Below are 17706 nucleotides of genomic sequence, written 5' to 3'. Positions count from 1 at the left end.
CTTTGTAGAAGAAGGTTTTAAAGTCCCTACTTCTTGAGGCCACTCCTCCCCGTGCTCAGTTCACTAGGAGATGCCCTACCCGCCAGCGCAACGGCAGAAATGCACAGCCTGGACCTGCTTCTGCCCCATTGCACCAGCTCAGTGTCTCTGGGCTTCTCAGCAGTGGCTCCGAAGGCTTGGGGTGTTTATCTCCCTCAGGCAGCCGAACTGCCTCCCGTTCTTGAGCAGAGCAGTGGAATGCGGTGGAAGAGACCCAGACCTCCGGCCACCCAGATTAGAGAGTTTTGTGCTGAGGTCCCTATATGGTTGTGTTAGCCTGAACGTTGGGCCCAAGTCTGTCTTTGTTCCTTGTTTGGGAAGCAAGTGGGAGGGAAGCAGGCCAAGGGGCTATATAACCCTTCAGCGTTCAGCTTCCCTGAACACCACCCAGAGCGGAGAAGCCCAGCCGAGCATCGTCAGGGTAAGTGGCACGGACCCAGATCCCAGCAGCTCTGATATTACTCAGCACAACCAGACGTCATCCACGGAGATTTGGCTGGGCTGGTGCACTCTCTGAAATTTCTGAATGAACACTGTAGTAGTGAAATGATTGTAGCTCTTAGCTTCTAATTATCTAACATCAAAAACAAAGCAAAGATGCAGCTGGGTGTGGGGGAGAGGGAACGGAATCTGTGTGTCACCTGCAGAATCTCTTTATACTAAATCAGCAGCCTGGATCTTGCAGGGCATTTCAGAGATGCAGTCTAGCTATTTCCAGGAAATTTATTTATATTTAGACACTGGAAACTCCAGCATTTGTTTGCGGTTAGGTTTGGTGTGGGGATTTCTCACTGGACTGTTTTTGGTGCAGCCAAGGTGCCTGGAAGTGGGTTTTAGAAGTGAACAGAGTCTAGTTGCCTGGTCTTTGGTGTTGACTATGTGTGTGTTTGCATCTGGGATCCTGGGCTCTGATTGGTAGTGTGGTCTGTAGGAAAAGCATGTCTCTTGAGACTGTCCGTGAACTTACGCTTCAGGACGGGCATTACACGGCCCACTGGTCATTTGCAGCAGAGTGCAGCAGGAAACCAACTGACTCTCTGTGAATAAAGAGGGAGGGAGCAGGGCGTGCATCTGACAGCTGCTCCAGTCTCAGCCTATGGCAGGTCTGGTTTGCATTTCTCTCACCCTGGTGAGGCAGGCAGGACTACGGAGCCCAGCCCTGCCACCCCAGGCTGAACTTCAACTTCTCTGTAAATCAGGGCTGGGCTGCTTCAGCCCGGACTGGCGTTTCCACACTGAGATTTTCCTTTCATTTTGTGATCCATGACTAAATATGGTTTGCATTTCAAGAAGGATGAGCTGGGAACTGTAGTGCTCCCTCCTCCCCTCAGCCGCTGCCCCCACCCCGCCCCCGCCCTGCCACTAACTACTCATTTTTGGCACAAGATGCATGACAGGCAGTTGGAGCAGCCCCCCTGACCAGGGGGCAGTTCCAAAAGCAGACACTCGAGTGTATTTTACCTAATTAGGAAATGCTTTGCTCCAAACCGAGCTGCTCATTCAGGTTATAGATAAGGGTTGTAAATCACCCAGCCTTTCCGGGGACAGAGAGACTTCTTCCCTGATGACAGTGCTCATCCGAGAGATTAGAAAATCCCTTCTGGACATTTTTTGCTGAATAAAAACACATTTATTGAATTTCGAGATTTTTTTTCCTGCATGCTTACTGATGCTGAAAGTCAGCCTCCCTTTCTGCAACATATCCAAACACTCCCCGCCAAGCCCTCCTGGACGCGAAGAGAGTTAGGACATGTGCACTCACGGTGGTCTTCTCCGTCACATTTTCAGAGTGTCCTATTTCCACATAATTCGTCCTGTTTTCAACTCTTTTGGTTTGGAAAGTCTGCTTAGCGCACCCACGGGAGCCTGCGGCTTGGAGCTGGCTGCCCCTCGCACATGCCTCTGACTCTCCCTGCCTGTTCTGTCTTGTCTCCTCTGCATTTCTCACTTCTCCTCCAGCTTCTCACTCTGCGAGGACTGAAGCCAGATCGCACGAGTGCCGAACAGAACCCAGTGTCTGGGAAGGGAAGGGATGGCTGGGGATGGAAAGAGTGAGTCTTCGATCCTCCTTGTTTTCCATTCTTACAAGTGGAATCCACAGGTCCAGGATCTCCATGCTATGCCTGGAGGCAGTATGGAAAGAAAGCAAAGACTAGAAATACAGAGATCCGGATAATGAGGATAATTACATAAGGATACTAGGAATCATATAACTTTAACCTTTATCGAGAACTCATAATGTGTATGCCACTACAAATTATTTTAAATGCTTTTTAAAAAAAATCTACCCCCCCATCATAGGAACTCTATATAGCATGTACTGATATTCTTATTGCTTTACAGAGAAGGAAACTGTGATTTAGGGATGTTAAATGTTTTACTAAGTCACACAGCTTCTAAGGGGTGGAGTCTGGACTCCAACCCAGGCAGTCTGACTGCAGAGTACAAGCCCGTAACAAAACACGCTCTGTCTTCTCCTAACTTTACCAGTGTTGGGATCTTGGACAAGTCACTTCAATTCCTTGAGTCTTAATTTCCTTGTTTGTCAATTGGAGAGAATAACACCTGTTCCAGATTTTAAAATGCATGGTCTCATTTGAGGTTCATGCTCTTTGCAAAGGGTTACACAGCATCTGGAAAGATACAGCACTGATTTCCTGGGAATGATCTGGAAGAACTCCAACAGCAAAGCATTTTGTTTTGTTTTGTTTCTTTTCTCACACCCCAGAAATTTCCTTAAAGGAATTGCCTTTTATATCTGGGTCTGGGTGTGCAGTGAGTTCACCAACTTAGAAAAATCTTCCTCAGCTTGAAATCTTAAAATCTCAAAGTTGAGCAGAGAACTCTGGGTGTCCCTTTCTTTATGAGATATTTCCACCTAATTCTGCTTGGAAAAATGGAAGAGAATCTAAACTGAAAGTCAAGGGGGTAGCCAAAGGGACCTGATCTCTGATTCAACTCTGCCTCCAATGTCCTGTGTCCCCTTGAGCAAAACACTTCCTCTGGGTTTTCTCATTAATAAAAATGAGGGCATTGAATGAAAATGGTCTCTCTAACAAACCTTCAATTTCCCAAAGCTACAAAGTTACTACTTTCATTCCAAACCTTTCAAATTTGGTGATAGGATCCAAGCATAAGAGTAGGATATTAAAAATATTGTTTTATTACTAAAAGAATACATGCTCAATTTAGAAAATACGACAGGACCCAGAGAAGATCATTAAACACACCTACAAAATCCACTGCTTCAATATAATACCCATCAACGTCTTGGTAAATACAATTAATCTTTTCTCAATGCATAAAAATACATTTTAAATAGGATTGTACAATGTGATTTTTTCTAATCTATTATTCTTACATGGAATACACTTTTCCCTCTCCTTCAGCTTTCCTAATGGCAGCAGGTGTTCTTCTACCAGACTTGCAATTTATTAGACTGTCCCTCACTTGAATGTTTAGGTTACCTGTGATTTTTGTTTTTTTTTGTTTTTTAAAAGATTTATTTATTTATTTATTCAACAGAGACAGAGACAGCCAGCGAGAGAGGGAACACAAGCAGGGGGAGTGGGAGAGGAAGAAGCAGGCTTATAGCAGAGGAGCCTGGTGTGGGGCTCGATCCCACAACGCCGGGATCACGCCCTGAGCCGAAGGCAGACGCTTAACCGCTGTGCCACCCAGGTGCCCCATCTGTGATTTTTGTTAATGGAGAATAACGGTGGCCCCTACAATTTAAAGCACCTTCTTAGAAAGTTTCAATTGGCTCATGTTTTTCCAAAGGTAAAATAACTGTTCTCAGGACCAAGAAGAGATTTTTCTTTTCAACACTCAACACTTTACATTAAATGTTTTAACATCTCAACATTTCCAAATTTTCCCCTGCTGCCCATCCCTCAAAATTTACCTTGTTAAGAAAATACTTAAACATCATAACCTATCTAGAAAAATGTGTTTGGGTTGATACAGACAGCAAATTCCAGAAACTTCTTTGACATATGACAAGTGACTTGTCTCCCTGAAGATCTGGTCTCACAGTCTGATATTTCCATCTGTGCTCTACAGTTGTTCGTTCATTCACTTGCTTGGTCATTCTTCTTCTCCTCCTCCTTCTTCTTTTTTTTTTAAAGATTTTATTTATTCATTAGAGAGAGAGCACGAGCAGGGGGAGGGGCAGAGGGAGAGGGAGAAGGAGACTCCTGGCTGAACAGGGAGCCCAATGTGGGGTTCAATCCCAGGACCCCGAGATCATGACCTGAGCCAAAGGCATATGCTTTACCGACTGAGCCCCCCAGGCGCCCCTTGCTTGGTCGTTCTTTAGAGAGCTTCTGAGCACACTGTGTTGGAGGCCAGTTGTAGGAACATGGAAGTCTGTACTCTAGGAGGACAGAGTAGGAGTGCTTAGTTAAGGGCCACGATTGCTGGGTGACAGCTGGGTGGGCTTCCTCCCTGTTCCCGTAGGACAGTGTGAAGCAGCTCCAGCCAAAATGTGTGAAGAAGAGGACAGCACTGCCCTGGTGTGTGACAATGGCTCTGGGCTCTGTAAGGCCGGCTTTGCTGGGGACGATGCTCCCAGGGCTGTTTTCCCATCCATCGTGGGACGCCCCAGACATCAGGTGAGCAATATCGTACTATAATTACCTAACTTGATAATTATCGCTACATTGACAATCACATGACAACATATAATACATAAATGCATCAAGATAACAGCTGTGCACCTAAAACTCACACAATGTTGCACATGAAATGTATTCAATAAAAGAAATTCTGACTGGAATAGAGAGAAATGGGGGTATAGATTAGGTCCTTCTAGGTCTGTGTGTCCGTGAGTATCCACAGACTGTCTCTTCCTCTCTGCCCAGAAATTATGTAACCTTGTTAAAAACATACCTCTGATGATTGATGTCTAGGAATAAGTATGAATTTCATATATCACATAGACAGATTTTCTGGTGGGTGTCTATCAGACATAAAGTTAACCTTTTTTTCACAATTCCTTTTTGTCTCAATACAATCATTATCATCATCAGAAATACTGTGAGTTACCTAGTAATGCCTACCACAACCAGTCTTTGGAAGGAAACGAAAATGAATGCCTAGGTCACTCACTCTCAAAGATCCTGATATTAGATGAGGGGAGGCTTTGCTACCAGATGTAATTTTACATATTGTAGGGGTCAATGGCATATGCGTGGACAGCCACATGGTAATTTTAGGGGACATTATGTATAAACAAAATGTTGGGGGCAGCCACATGGTAAAAACAGAGAATTTCACCTTAGAAATTCTCCTTCGCATCAGCAATGTAGTTGCTTATTGGGCTCTTGGTTTGGCATATAGTCACAAGAATAAATAATGGCCTCTTCCAATGAATGAAATCTGAAACCTGTCTCTTTGTTGAACTGTGTGGGATGGAAATATTTTGCACAAACCACCATTTACGGCTCTCTAGCAGCCATGACTGTTTGGCAATTCTGAAACAATCATTCCAGTGCCATTAAAAAATCCCAACAAGAATGTCCTTTCTTTTGTTGTTGTTTGTTTAAGCTTCACTTTAATGATTAAGAAAACACTTCTGACTAGTTTAGGTAAATGTCTTAATGTTGATTGGTATGGATTTTTATTTATTAGAAATCAAGCACTGAGTGGTCATTTGTCGATATAATGCTTTTGCTTATAATGGTTAGAAAATATTCACATCTCTTCGGCGGGTGACAACTTTAACAGTGTAGTTCCAAGGATTTATAAGAAGCAAAGTGCCATGTAACTAATATGTGAAGTTTCATACGTTCGTTTAACAGGTAATTACTGAGTGATAAATGCTTGCTGGGCAATCTGTTCTAGTGGCGAAAAAGACAAGGGCAGTCTCTGGCCTAACAGAGCTCGTTAAGAAACAGAGCGGATAAAAAAAAATACAGTGTAAAGTTGCTTCACCCTCTGGGCCCTCTGCTGCTTAGAGACTGATTCAGGGCTGTTGCCATCAACTGAGGGACGTTGTTTACGAGCATAGTGACCGTAGACAGAATGTCAAGTCCTGGCAGCGAACAAGGAACTTCCTATGGCAATGATTTAACTCTTCGTGATTGGAGCATACAAGTTCTGGGGAGGCTGACTCAGGCTGTGCTGAATCTTTGTAGGGAGTGATGGTGGGAATGGGACAAAAGGACAGCTACGTGGGTGACGAAGCACAAAGCAAAAGGGGAATCCTGACCTTGAAGTACCCGATAGAACACGGCATCATCACCAACTGGGACGACATGGAAAAGGTACTGGGAGCTTCTCTGGAGGTCGAGCCTTCAAGAAGCATAATTTCTGTGGCCCTGGTTCAAAACATCTTGCTACTGTTGAAAAAAAAAATCCTGAAATGCTTCTTAAAAAAATTATCCCTTGCCTGACAGGGTTTATAAACTAATTAGAGGGAGACTGTTCTGCGGAGAACAGCAGCCCTTTGCCTGTGGTGGGAATTAATAGTCTGTTGTCTCAGTCAGCTGGATTACCTTCCCGGGCCAGCAGCCAGGAGAATGATTCCCCCACCCCCCTTGCTCTCACTGGCAGCCGAAAGGCTGTGCCTCCCAGCGGAGGAGGGAAGCTGGAGCAGCTCTGCCCCACCCACGCCGGAAAGTTCTTCATTCACTCACCCTGAACCTTTTTTTTAAGTGTTTTAGTTTTCACTATAGAAGCGGGAGCCATGACATTGCAAGTTCGGTACATTCCTAATGTTCCCCAGTATATTGAAGCACAAGCAACCGACAAAAATTTTTAAATAAGTATTTTAGAAAGTGCCTCTCTTTGTTGCTTTATCTCCCAATTTCATATAAAAGAGCTTATGGGAAGAGTTAAGTCCTAGGATTTTTTTTTTTTCAGATTAAAAGAGAGAGAGAGAGGGCACATGAGGGTGGGGAGGGTAGGAGGGGCAGCGGAGAGAGAGAGTCTAAGCAGGCTCCACACCCAGCGATCTCATGACCCTGAGATCATGACCTGAGCGGAAATCAAGATTCGGATACTTAACCGACTGAGCCACCTAGCCACCCCAAATTCTAGGATTTGAATGTTTGTTATTAGACATCATAGAAACACAAGTGATTGGAGAAAAAGCAGACAGACTAATGAGAAAATGACATTAATTTTTTTTACTGTAGCAAAATATTAGAACACGATATCTGGACTTTTATTTGTCAGCTCCCTACACACACACACACACACACACACACACACACACACGCAATCACACCAGTTTAATAGAAAACAGTATTGCTAGAATTTATCAGTAATAGTGCTCAGGACTCTACTTCTCTACAACAATTGCATTTCACTCAGTTTCTTAGTCTGAGATGCCAGATTGGTTCAGGCTGCTGTTTGCACGGAGGAGAAGTTAAAAATAGCAGCAGGAAATGCTCTAAGAGTTTCTCCGTGGGGCCGACAGCATCTCGGAATGCAGGCACCTAGAGAATTGTGATGAATAAAGCATTTCATCATTTCTAAAATTGCAGTTTAATGTGTCTTCTGGAGAGAGATGGGGGGTGGGATGGGGAGAGAGGTTTGCCGGTGGGGGGGGGCTTGTTTTCTCAGTGACGTTTTGGGGTAAACACAGTATCTAATCTGAAGGGCGGGATTTCTTGAGCACTCTGCTACTTTTATTCCATCAAAGGAGTACAACTCTCAAGAGCTTTCTTTCCTTTCTAGAAACCACAACTTTAAAACCAAAGAAACTGGAACAAGATAAAGATTCTTTAAAGTCAATCTAGCTTTTGTCGATTTATAAAAACTTTCGCAGTTTTTGTTTTGTTTCAGCTTTGGATGAATCTAATATTCCTGATGCTAGGGAAGACTTTCCAGGCCCTTAAAAATAATCAGTTTAGCCCTTCTTACAATGGTCTGTTCTTTTTGGCATCGATGATTAAAGAGGCTGCTCAACCATGAAGCGAACACACTCATGCCCAAAGTACACCATGTGGACGCGGTATCGATAGGCAGTACTTTGCTCAAAACAGCTGAAGGCCAACAGTCTGCCCACGAAGGGAAGGCCCGGAGTGTGCCCATGAGGGCAGGCTTCTCCCAGCCCTGGAGAGCAGAGGGGGGACAGAGGGCGTGGAGGCAGAAACAGGGAAACCTGTCCTCCTCTCTCAGCATACGTTGTGGCGGGAAATGTCCCAAAAAGTATTAAAAATGGTAACTAGCTTTCTCAGGCCAGTTTCATGCATCCATTCATGCATTCACTCATTTATCCCTTTACTTGCTAAACTAAACCATTTCCCCAGGAATATTAACTAAAGTGGGAGTAGGGGTAAAGACAGAGTTGGCGCCTGGCTGGCTCAGTTCGAAGAGCATGAGACTCCCGATCGCGGGGTTGTGAGTTCAAACTCCACGTTGGGCATAAAGATTAGTTTAAACAAAAGTATAGTTGAAGAATAATAATAATACTTATTCTGGGCCAGGCACTGGCCTAAAGAGTAACTCTAGGGTTCTCGCCAAGACGTACTAGTTATTTTCATATTACCCATGGTGAGGCGAGCTGGGAAGGGTTAAATTTGCCTTAGCAAGCACAACCAAGGAGTGGTGGAGCTGGGATTTGAACCCAGATTTGACACTAGAGCCTGTGTCCTTAACCGTGATGCCATCCTGCCCCACTGTCCTGGGTTTGGGTTCCTGCTGAGTCACTGTGGGTAAGTTACTCATAGTCTTTGAGCTTCGGTGTCTGTGTCAGAAAAAACGTGGACATTTCATGAGTGCTTGCAGCATACTATTTGGTCCTAGTTTCATTCAGCTCCTTCTGGTCCCTCTCTGGGGGTCTGCAGCCCCCCACAACATCGCCTCATTGTGTTTCTCCTTGGTCCCTGCCAGATCTGGCACCACTCTTTCTACAATGAGCTTCGTGTTGCCCCGGAAGAGCACCCCACTCTGCTGACCGAGGCCCCCCTGAACCCCAAGGCCAACCGGGAGAAAATGACCCAGGTAAAGAGCCACTGCAGGATCCAGCCCCCAGGGTTGGGGGAGAGTCCTGTTTGAAAGGGATGGGGCAGGACAGCAGAGAGGAGGTCCACCCCAGCAGCCCACTCGCAACCAACGACTTGCCAGGAACTTGGGGATCCCCAAGGATGGAAACAGCTTGATGGTCCTCACACCATTACTAGGGGAACTGCCCCTTGACTCCAAAAGCAATTGGAAATTAGCACATGTAACAGAAAAAGTTGGATGTGTTGGGTTAAAAACTTCTAAGAAGAAATCATCTCAAAATGTGGGGTAACATACAGCGGAGAATCTGTCACTTCTCAGCTACGTGAGCTTCACGAATCCACTTCATTTCTTGGATTCCTGGTTTTCTTGTCTATGTGTCGGGAATAAGACTAGTGCTATTATTTTTCAAAGCGTTGATGTGAGGATGAATGAGGCAAAATGCCAAACATGTTTTGTGGTGCCCGATGTAATGAACGTTCAACAAATAATAGAATTTATTGTCATTATTATGAGTTGCCTGAAGCTGAAAGACCTTAGAGTAGGAGAGCATCCATTCCACCAGGTGGACAAGCCTCCCAGTCTGGTTGTGCTCTTCAATAAAAGCATCCAATGTCAGCTCAATGCTTGTTATAGTGAAGCTCTGGGTTAAGCATTTTATGTGCATTGTCTCTTTCAATCTGAACAATGGGACGCAGGTCATATTCTATAAAGGAAGAGTTATGTAAGTGATTATACAATGATATATCTGATTATATAAATGAGAAATTCAAGGATCGCATAGAAGCGGCCGAGCCTGGAACCGACCTGGGATCTTTGGGGCCTGGAGACCAACAAACGTAAATATGGCATGGCCGATTCCTCAGAAGAGCTCTTGGTGCTTACACCAACACACGCGTGCGGTCATTGTTGGCAGGGGGCGCTTGTGTGCCTGGGAGTCCCTCCATGTGGCGAGGGATGTCATTTCGGATGGGCGCTCTTGTCCCTGGGATGGTGTGGGGACAGAAAAACGGTTGGGAATCACGGTTGTCTAGGAAATGATGTCAGATATTCTGGTGGATAGACCAGGGAGGGTTTGGCGGATGGAGAAGTGGAGGTCCGTGGGCATCTCCATGTGTACAACCTTCTTACGAGTGACCTGCAGCTGCTCTGGTCCTAATCTTGTCCCCAGACTGCACGAGCAGAGACACTGGCATTCATATGGAGCCCCCTGCTACCAGTGGGCATTTCTCGTCTTCCAGGATCAAGGTTCCTTCCGTTGAAGCCAAAGTGGCCTCGGATTCTAGGGCTGCCATTGACTCAGCAACTACATGAAAAAGTGGAACAGATGAACAGGACCCTCAGGCAAATCACAGAACTGGGCTCATTCCCAACCGGTCCGAGCTTCTGGTCAAAGGTGTCCTACTGTAGACCAGAGAAGTCCAAGCCCGATTGTCTTCTTTTCTTGGTCTTTTGGCTTTGATATCATTAATACGTCCTAGGCTGCTCACACTGGAGCTCGCCTAGTCCAAACTCCTCTGTTCACGGTTGAGAGACCAGGAGGGAAGCCCACAGTGGTCAGCTGGTAGCCTGGTGAGCTCTCCGAGGTCACATGGGAGCCAGAGCCCTGCATACCCCCACTTGTCACATGTGTGCACCGCCCCTTCCCTTCCCTGCACCCTCAGGTCAGAGTGTCCTCTGCCCAGAGCCGGGCGGGGGGGCGGGGGGGCATCTGTATTCCAAGCCCACCTTCGAGGGGCGCTCTCTTGAACATTCTTGCCGAGACTGGCGGGCAGCATCACTAACTTAGCTCTTTGGTTTGATTTGCAGATTATGTTTGAGACTTTCAACGTGCCAGCTATGTATGTGGCTATCCAGGCCGTGCTGTCCCTCTACGCCTCCGGACGCACGACCGGTAGGGGGGAGCCCTCATTGGGTGCACCGTCCCTGACGGGGTTTGATGGTGGTAAACATGGCCTTTGGATGGACTGGGGGGTCGCTAGAACTGACAGGGCTAATCCCAGCCCCGAAAGCCTTCTTCCCACCTTGGAAAACAAGTCCTCGGGCTCCTATTTCCAGCGAGCCATTTTCTCTGTCTCTCTTCCTGCCCTTTCTCTATCTTCCCCAAGCCCTGTCCTGCTTGTCCTATGCTCTCACGTGCTTTCTCTCCTCTCTTTTGTATCAGAGGCTCAGAACCTCCCCTTCCATTCGGCCATCCAGGGCCCCTGTCCCTGCTGCCGCGGTGATTTCATCGTGCCCATTCGTCCCCAGGTATCGTGCTGGACTCCGGAGACGGGGTCACCCACAACGTGCCCATCTATGAGGGCTATGCGCTGCCGCACGCCATCATGCGTCTGGACCTGGCCGGCCGCGACCTCACCGACTACCTCATGAAGATCCTGACTGAGCGCGGCTACTCCTTCGTGACGACCGGTGAGGGGCGCGGGAGTGAGGCCGGGGGCGAAGGGGCCGCGTCTCCTTCAGAGTGACGTCCAGGACCCTGGTGACCATCAGGGAAACGATGGGAGGGGACCGTGCAGGTGGCAAGGCCTGACTCCAATGCCCAGTGCGAAGCATGGCCTTTCTCGCTCTAAGTCGTGAAACGGTTTCCTTGAGAAGGACAGTGAGAACCTCTAGGAGAAGAGCTAAGCTGGGCTGTGTCACTTGGACATTTTTTCACCTCCTCTGTTCAGAAGTAGATCATTGAATGGGCAGATACAGGGGACAGCATCGGGCAGCGTTTGCTGGGCTCAGTGGTTGGCACTCCTGGATACACCAGGGGAGAGCCCGGGTCCCGGTCCTGCCACTCACCAGCCAGGTGACCCGACTTCAGCAAACCACGGTCTCCTCACCCTCCCGTGATTGTCGTATCGAACGACCCTGAGCATGTGGAATTCCCAGCACTGAGTAATTCCATATTTCAAAGTCAGTAAGTCAATAATTGTTAGTTAGTATAAAGACCAACCCAGCAGGAAGCTTTTCCTGCGTCTTTGGCCCCCAAGCTGGTGCCGCCCGGCTGTGACCTCAAGAGGCAACCTCAGATGGCGCTGGACACGTTGGGGCGTCCTCAGTGTCCCAGCCCTGGCTGCCTACCCTCCCCTCATCAATCTGGTGTTGTCCACACGTTTCCGTGTCTGGACACACCTGAGGTTTATTACAGACTCCGAGCTTGAGCCCTGTGGGTGTTAAAGTTTCTTTTGGGGGTAGGGAGTTGAATTCATTCCTATGTTCCTCTTCTGCTCCTCACAAAAGAACCCCAGAAGATCTCCAAAAGGCTCCAGGGGCCTAGGTGGAGTAAATAGCTCAGAAGGTCAGAGGGCAGGAGTCTGAAAGATACTGCCTGCTCGCTTCTTCCTCTTTGACTGTGCATAACTGAGCCTCCCCGGCCTGCCTTCTTCTGGAAGGTAATGAATATGCCAGTGGTGTGAACTGGGACCTGCCCGGGCCAGGCAACATGGGTCTCTGGAGCGTTTTGAAAACCGTGGGGGCCTCAAAGCATAAGACTTCCTGGTCCACTGAAAATCCAATATAACAAACTATTGTAAGACAATCATAACAGAGAGTGACTAGTTAATTCTGGGAGGAAAAAAAACCCCAAATGTAACGTACAAAAGGATGTCCTGCTCTGTGCCTTTTCTAGCTCCTTTTCTTCCTGTTATGCGTTTTCCAGACCACATTTTTGAGGAGCCTACCCCTCTGCTAGGGACAGAAGTGGGTCCCTCGAGGACCTGTAGTTTAATTGCCATCACGGATTTTGGGTTGCAGAATATCGAATACACACGTTTTTAAAGGAACCCTTATTGGAGGAGAAACTGAAGTGAGGCGGGTGGATTTCTACACAAACCCTCATGTTTGTATCTCGGCAGCTGAGCGGGAGATTGTCCGGGACATCAAGGAGAAGCTGTGCTACGTGGCTCTGGACTTTGAAAACGAGATGGCCACAGCTGCGTCGTCCTCCTCCCTTGAGAAGAGCTACGAGCTGCCCGATGGGCAGGTGATCACCATTGGGAACGAGCGCTTCCGCTGCCCAGAGACCCTGTTCCAGCCCTCCTTCATCGGTAGGCTTCAGCATCCCATCCCTGGGCAGGGGGGAGCACCCTAGCCCCCCGAATCCAGCCAGTCCCTGGCTCTCAGCATCTTTCTGCATGTGGGGACGGGGACCAGGGGCCACAAGACCAAATGTATTTCTAAACCAAGCCAAGGGAAAGAGTGTCAGATTTTTAGGGAGAGCAGAAGGAGGTCAGGAAAGGAGTTTTCTTTCTGAGCAAACACGGTCTATGCTGTAGTCAAGCCAAAAGCATCCTTGCTGTGGGGAGTATGGGGGAAAAAATCAGATATTGCCTGTGATGAGGCCACAGTGGAGCCATGGATGGATGGGAAGGATGTGATGAATGCCAAGACTTCAGGAGGACTGCTGGGCTGGCGGGGGCGGGGTGAGAAAAATGAAAGAGCTTATTCCTACATTAGCATTGACCTTGGACAAAGGTTAGCATAGTTGTTTACAGAGGGTGGGCTCTGAGAGGGGTAAGCCCAGGCTTGAGTCTCAGTTCTACTGTCATGATCTTGGGAAGGTCACTCAAGGTCCCCAGGCCTCCGTGTCCTCGTGTATAAAGTGAGGGTTGTGAGGGTACCGGCATCACAGGGTCGTTCTAAGAAGTATGACAGATACGCATGGGATACTTAACCCAGCGCCTGACCAAAACAAGCACTCGGTAACGATTAGATATTGTTAATAATGATTAACTAGGTATTATTACTATTACATTCTGGCACCACAAATCATGAAGGGCCACCTGGAGGTTCTTTTCAAAAGACACACATCAGAAATTTTTAAAAGTGCAGGCAAAAAAACAAAAAACCAAAACCAAACTATTATCAAAATTGAAGGGAAAGGAGACTTTGTCCAAATCGGGTGAAGGACCCTCCTGGTAATTCGGTGCCCTTTAGCTTTGAGGGGCGTGAGCAAGGGAGCAGGCAGAGACTTGGGGTGGCCCTGAGCTATGGCTGCACGCTGGCTCCGCACGGGACCTTCTGCACTTACTTGAACCGCACATAGCGGTGAGTCTGTTAACTATCAGCGATGTAATGTTGTAGCCCTCGTTCCCCTGGAGGGACCACATTAGGCTTCCTCTCTAGGCAAGAGGGTGGTCCCTACACCGCGGTGCCTGCCTAGCTTCAGTCCAGCGTAAGACCCTCCAGCAGCTCACGCAGCTCTTCCAGTTCTGACCTGGGTTTTGCCCACCACCCAAGGATCATGGCCCATGCCTCCTTTGCAGGGATGGAGTCTGCTGGCATCCATGAAACCACCTACAACAGCATCATGAAGTGTGACATTGACATCAGGAAGGATCTCTATGCCAACAATGTCCTCTCCGGGGGCACCACCATGTACCCCGGCATTGCTGACCGCATGCAGAAGGAGATCACCGCGCTGGCGCCCAGCACCATGAAGATCAAGGTACGGTTCAAGGTCAGGTGTCATGGCGATGCTGCCGGCTATGACACCAACCCCATCACCAGATGTGACGGGCTCTTCAGGGGCCATGTCTTCCTCACATGTGCTTGTGGTTTCCCAGGCTAAGCAGTGAGTACACGTCCACAAGTTCCACCCCTTACAGGTTAGAAGTCAGCCCAGTTCATCAGAGAAGCTCAATTATTCTGCACAAAATTTAATCTGTACTTATCCTTGTCCATCAGCTACTTTCAGGAGTGAAGTTCAACTGAGCTCCCCATGTGTGCATATCCCTTTATTTTTCTATTGATTTATAACCCACATGTAACACTATATTAGTTTCAGGTGTATAACATAGATCAGTATTTGCATATATTGTGAAACGATCCCCACAGTAAGTCTAGATGATTTCTGTCATATCCCTTGAAAATATACATTGTGTCATTTTGCCCCATCACAGAAATAGTGCATCTCACACATAGAATGTTACAAAAAATTGGATGAGCCGGACATATTTCCAAAGAGGTTTAAATGTGGTAGATTCTATACCTTGTACTCTTTTTTCCACTGCCAAAAGTGATCACAGCTCAGTGGCCAAGAATGAGTTGTATCTTCGGCTCTCCGTCTGGCTCTCCTTTTTGATCTCGATGCTCAGAAGCACAGAATCCCTCCAGGATGACCCACCTCAGTCCCCGAGCCACCAAAGACCCTTATATTATGCGTTTTGAGTCCCAGTCGCAGGAGCTCAGAGATTAAATAAAGAGGGTTCTTTGGAGGCAAACTTACATGTACCTGGTGACTTCTCAAAGGCTGTTACCGCGCTCGGAAATGAGAAGCCACGCTGGGACTCTCTGACCCATGTCCCAGGGAGCGGAAGAAAGGGCACTCCGCATGCAGATCACACACCTGCGAGAAGTATTCAAACACGGTCTCTGTTATTTGCACTCCCTTGTCAGTTTTTGAAAAGGGTTTGCAGATAACAGAAAGAGAGCCAGACCGGAGCTCTCTGCGATGTGCAGGCTCTGAAAGACTGCATGGTGAGAGGAGAGACTCTTTCCTGACGTTGATGTTTCTTGGATGCTCCTCTGATTGGCTGTCTTCCCCTCTTCCTCCCACACCACCAGCTCAGGGCTCACTGACAAAGTCCGCCTAGGTGGGGGTGTATTACAGACCGTGGCAGCCAGAGCCGGCCGGTTCCTGCTTCCCCAAACCTGGCTTCTTGAATAACACGAATATGGAACGTGGGGCTCCAGTGTGGGGAGAGAAAACCCGTTAAAAGACCTGGGGCCGTAAGGTGATGACTTTAGGGATAACTGACACTGGATGGTGGGGTTATAGGTACCACCTTTCTGTCCATCTAAAATTACCCCCAAATGAAAAGGTTGCTTCTAAAACAGAACAAAACAAAACAAAACCACACCTAGGAGAGGTCCAGGTTTGAATATCGGGTCTGACAGGTGTGCAACCAGTGTGACCTAACGTCAGGTACTTAAACCTCTCACAGGCTCTGTTTCCCCATGTGTAACATGGTGCTAATTCAACACTCTCTACACTGGTCTGAATACGTGTAAAACGCTTAGCATCGTGTAGGCACATAGTAGGTGCTCAGTAAATATTAGCTACGTGTATGAAAAATAAATGTTCAAACAGAGCTAGGGGGATAAACAGAAATTAAACCTTTCCACCGTGGTTTCAGAAATACCTTGTCCTTTTGCCCAAGTGTCGATATTTGTCTCTACCCAAGTATCCAAGTCGGGAGTGGGGTTGGGAATTGTTCATCTATAGTTATGTTTTGGGGTTCCTGCAGGTAGATGGGACCCCTGGCTTGAGTCACCGCTCTCTGCGTCTAAACCGTTCATTTGTTTAAGGAACATTAGCATGCCCTGCCTGTCAGGCCTGGGTAGCAGGGAGAGCCACTGGGACCTACCCCAGGGAAATAAACGGTCATCCCACAGGGGACCCTGAGCCCCCTAGGTGAAACAGTGCAGCTCGGTGGACTTAAACAGGTGGAAGGAGACTCCTAGAGACAGTTCCAGCAAACCAAAGCCCCTCATGGAGGACACCGGTGTTTGTCTTCACAGAAAATATATGTGTTTTGCTGAGCTCTGAGACACAGTTTATGGAAATCAGAGACATCATCCGGGCTCTTGAGCAGAGGCCAGACGGGATGCGGGGCTCACTTCCGTCCTTTGTTGAGCAGACCAACGCCATCAGAGTCGTCAGAGGTGTTTCAGAATAGATGCTGTAACGGAAGCCAGGGAAACAAAGGTGCTCCTTGGAGAGTCTCTAAATTCACTCGTCGCCTCCCTTGGCTTAGGGTCCGGATGGGGTTAGGGCCAGGCATCTGAGAGCAAGACTGTCCCTGTTGTCCACTGAGCTCAGCAAGGTCCACCCAGTCTGGACCCTGGGGGAATGCCAGGCCCCGTCCTAGCGTGCTAACGGCCCTTCTTTCTCATTCTGGCCAACAGATCATTGCCCCTCCGGAGCGCAAGTACTCTGTCTGGATCGGAGGCTCCATCCTGGCCTCTCTGTCCACCTTCCAGCAAATGTGGATCAGCAAACAGGAATACGATGAGGCGGGGCCATCCATTGTCCACCGCAAATGCTTCTAAAACACTTACTGCTCTCTGTCTGTCTCTGGCACACAACTGTGAATGTTATGTGGAGTAACGCCTTCAATTCTTTTCCGAATCATTCCTAGCCAAAGCTCTGACTTGTTACCTATGTGTTTTTTAATAAATCTGAAATATGTTACTGGGAACCTGCAGCCTTAGCCAGGCACCCGGCGGCTCACCTGTTTCTGTAGGTGGACCCGTGGCTCCCCCTCGTGGTGGATCCTGGGACATGATACGGCTAGGAGGGGCTCGCTCACACTAACCTGGGACATTCCGACTAAATGCTGTCGGCAGAAAGAATCTGAAAATACATGGGAGGTAAATGGAAACGTGGATGAAAGTGTATCAATAGGATAAGCCACCCTGACTTCACCACTTGCTGGGTCATCACATTACTTTGCTGTCTTATAACCTCAGTACTGGGAGGCTGATGTGCGAAAACAGAACAACTCTGTATTATACACGCACAGGTGTATGATTATAATATATATGAAACATATGAAACAGTAAGTATACAGATTTTCCTCAACTTGCGATGGGCTTACATCCCACCAAACCCAACCTGAGTTGGAAATATTGCAAGTCGAAATGCATTTAACGCACCTAAGTACGGAACATGAGCCCAGCCGACCTCAAATGTGCTTAGAATACTGACAGTTGCCTCCATTT

General features: G+C 47.7%; 1 protein-coding gene across 1 annotated transcript; it reads left to right on the top strand.

Annotated features, from left to right (window-relative positions):
- The first annotated feature begins 202 nt into the window (after positions 1–202).
- ACTA2 (actin alpha 2, smooth muscle) lies at positions 203–17183 on the top strand. Its single transcript, XM_026504086.4, has 9 exons — positions 203–460; positions 4498–4652; positions 6177–6305; positions 8881–8991; positions 10801–10885; positions 11242–11403; positions 12837–13028; positions 14247–14428; positions 16891–17183. Exons 2-9 carry the CDS (start codon positions 4524–4526, stop codon positions 17032–17034), a joined length of 1134 nt encoding a protein of 377 aa, XP_026359871.1. The 5' UTR covers positions 203–460; positions 4498–4523; the 3' UTR covers positions 17035–17183.
- Positions 17184–17706: the final 523 nt, after the last annotated feature.

Source organism: Ursus arctos, unplaced genomic scaffold (genome assembly GCF_023065955.2).
Source record: "Ursus arctos isolate Adak ecotype North America unplaced genomic scaffold, UrsArc2.0 scaffold_7, whole genome shotgun sequence".
Lineage (NCBI taxonomy): Eukaryota > Metazoa > Chordata > Mammalia > Carnivora > Ursidae > Ursus > Ursus arctos.
Note: the sequence above shows the minus strand (reverse complement) of the source record. Positions and strands in the feature narration are given on the sequence as shown.

What these genes read in the sequence shown, in the direction of transcription:
- ACTA2 (XM_026504086.4), top strand. Translation starts at nt 4,524, where the DNA reads ATGTGTGAAGAAGAGGACAGCACTGCCCTGGTGTGTGACAATGGCTCT. An exon ending in CGCCTCCGGACGCACGACCG is followed by an intron (nt 10,886 to 11,241) that starts GTAGGGGGGAGC and finishes ATTCGTCCCCAG; the next exon opens with GTATCGTGCTGGACTCCGGA. An exon ending in CTACTCCTTCGTGACGACCG is followed by an intron (nt 11,404 to 12,836) that starts GTGAGGGGCGCG and finishes GTATCTCGGCAG; the next exon opens with CTGAGCGGGAGATTGTCCGG.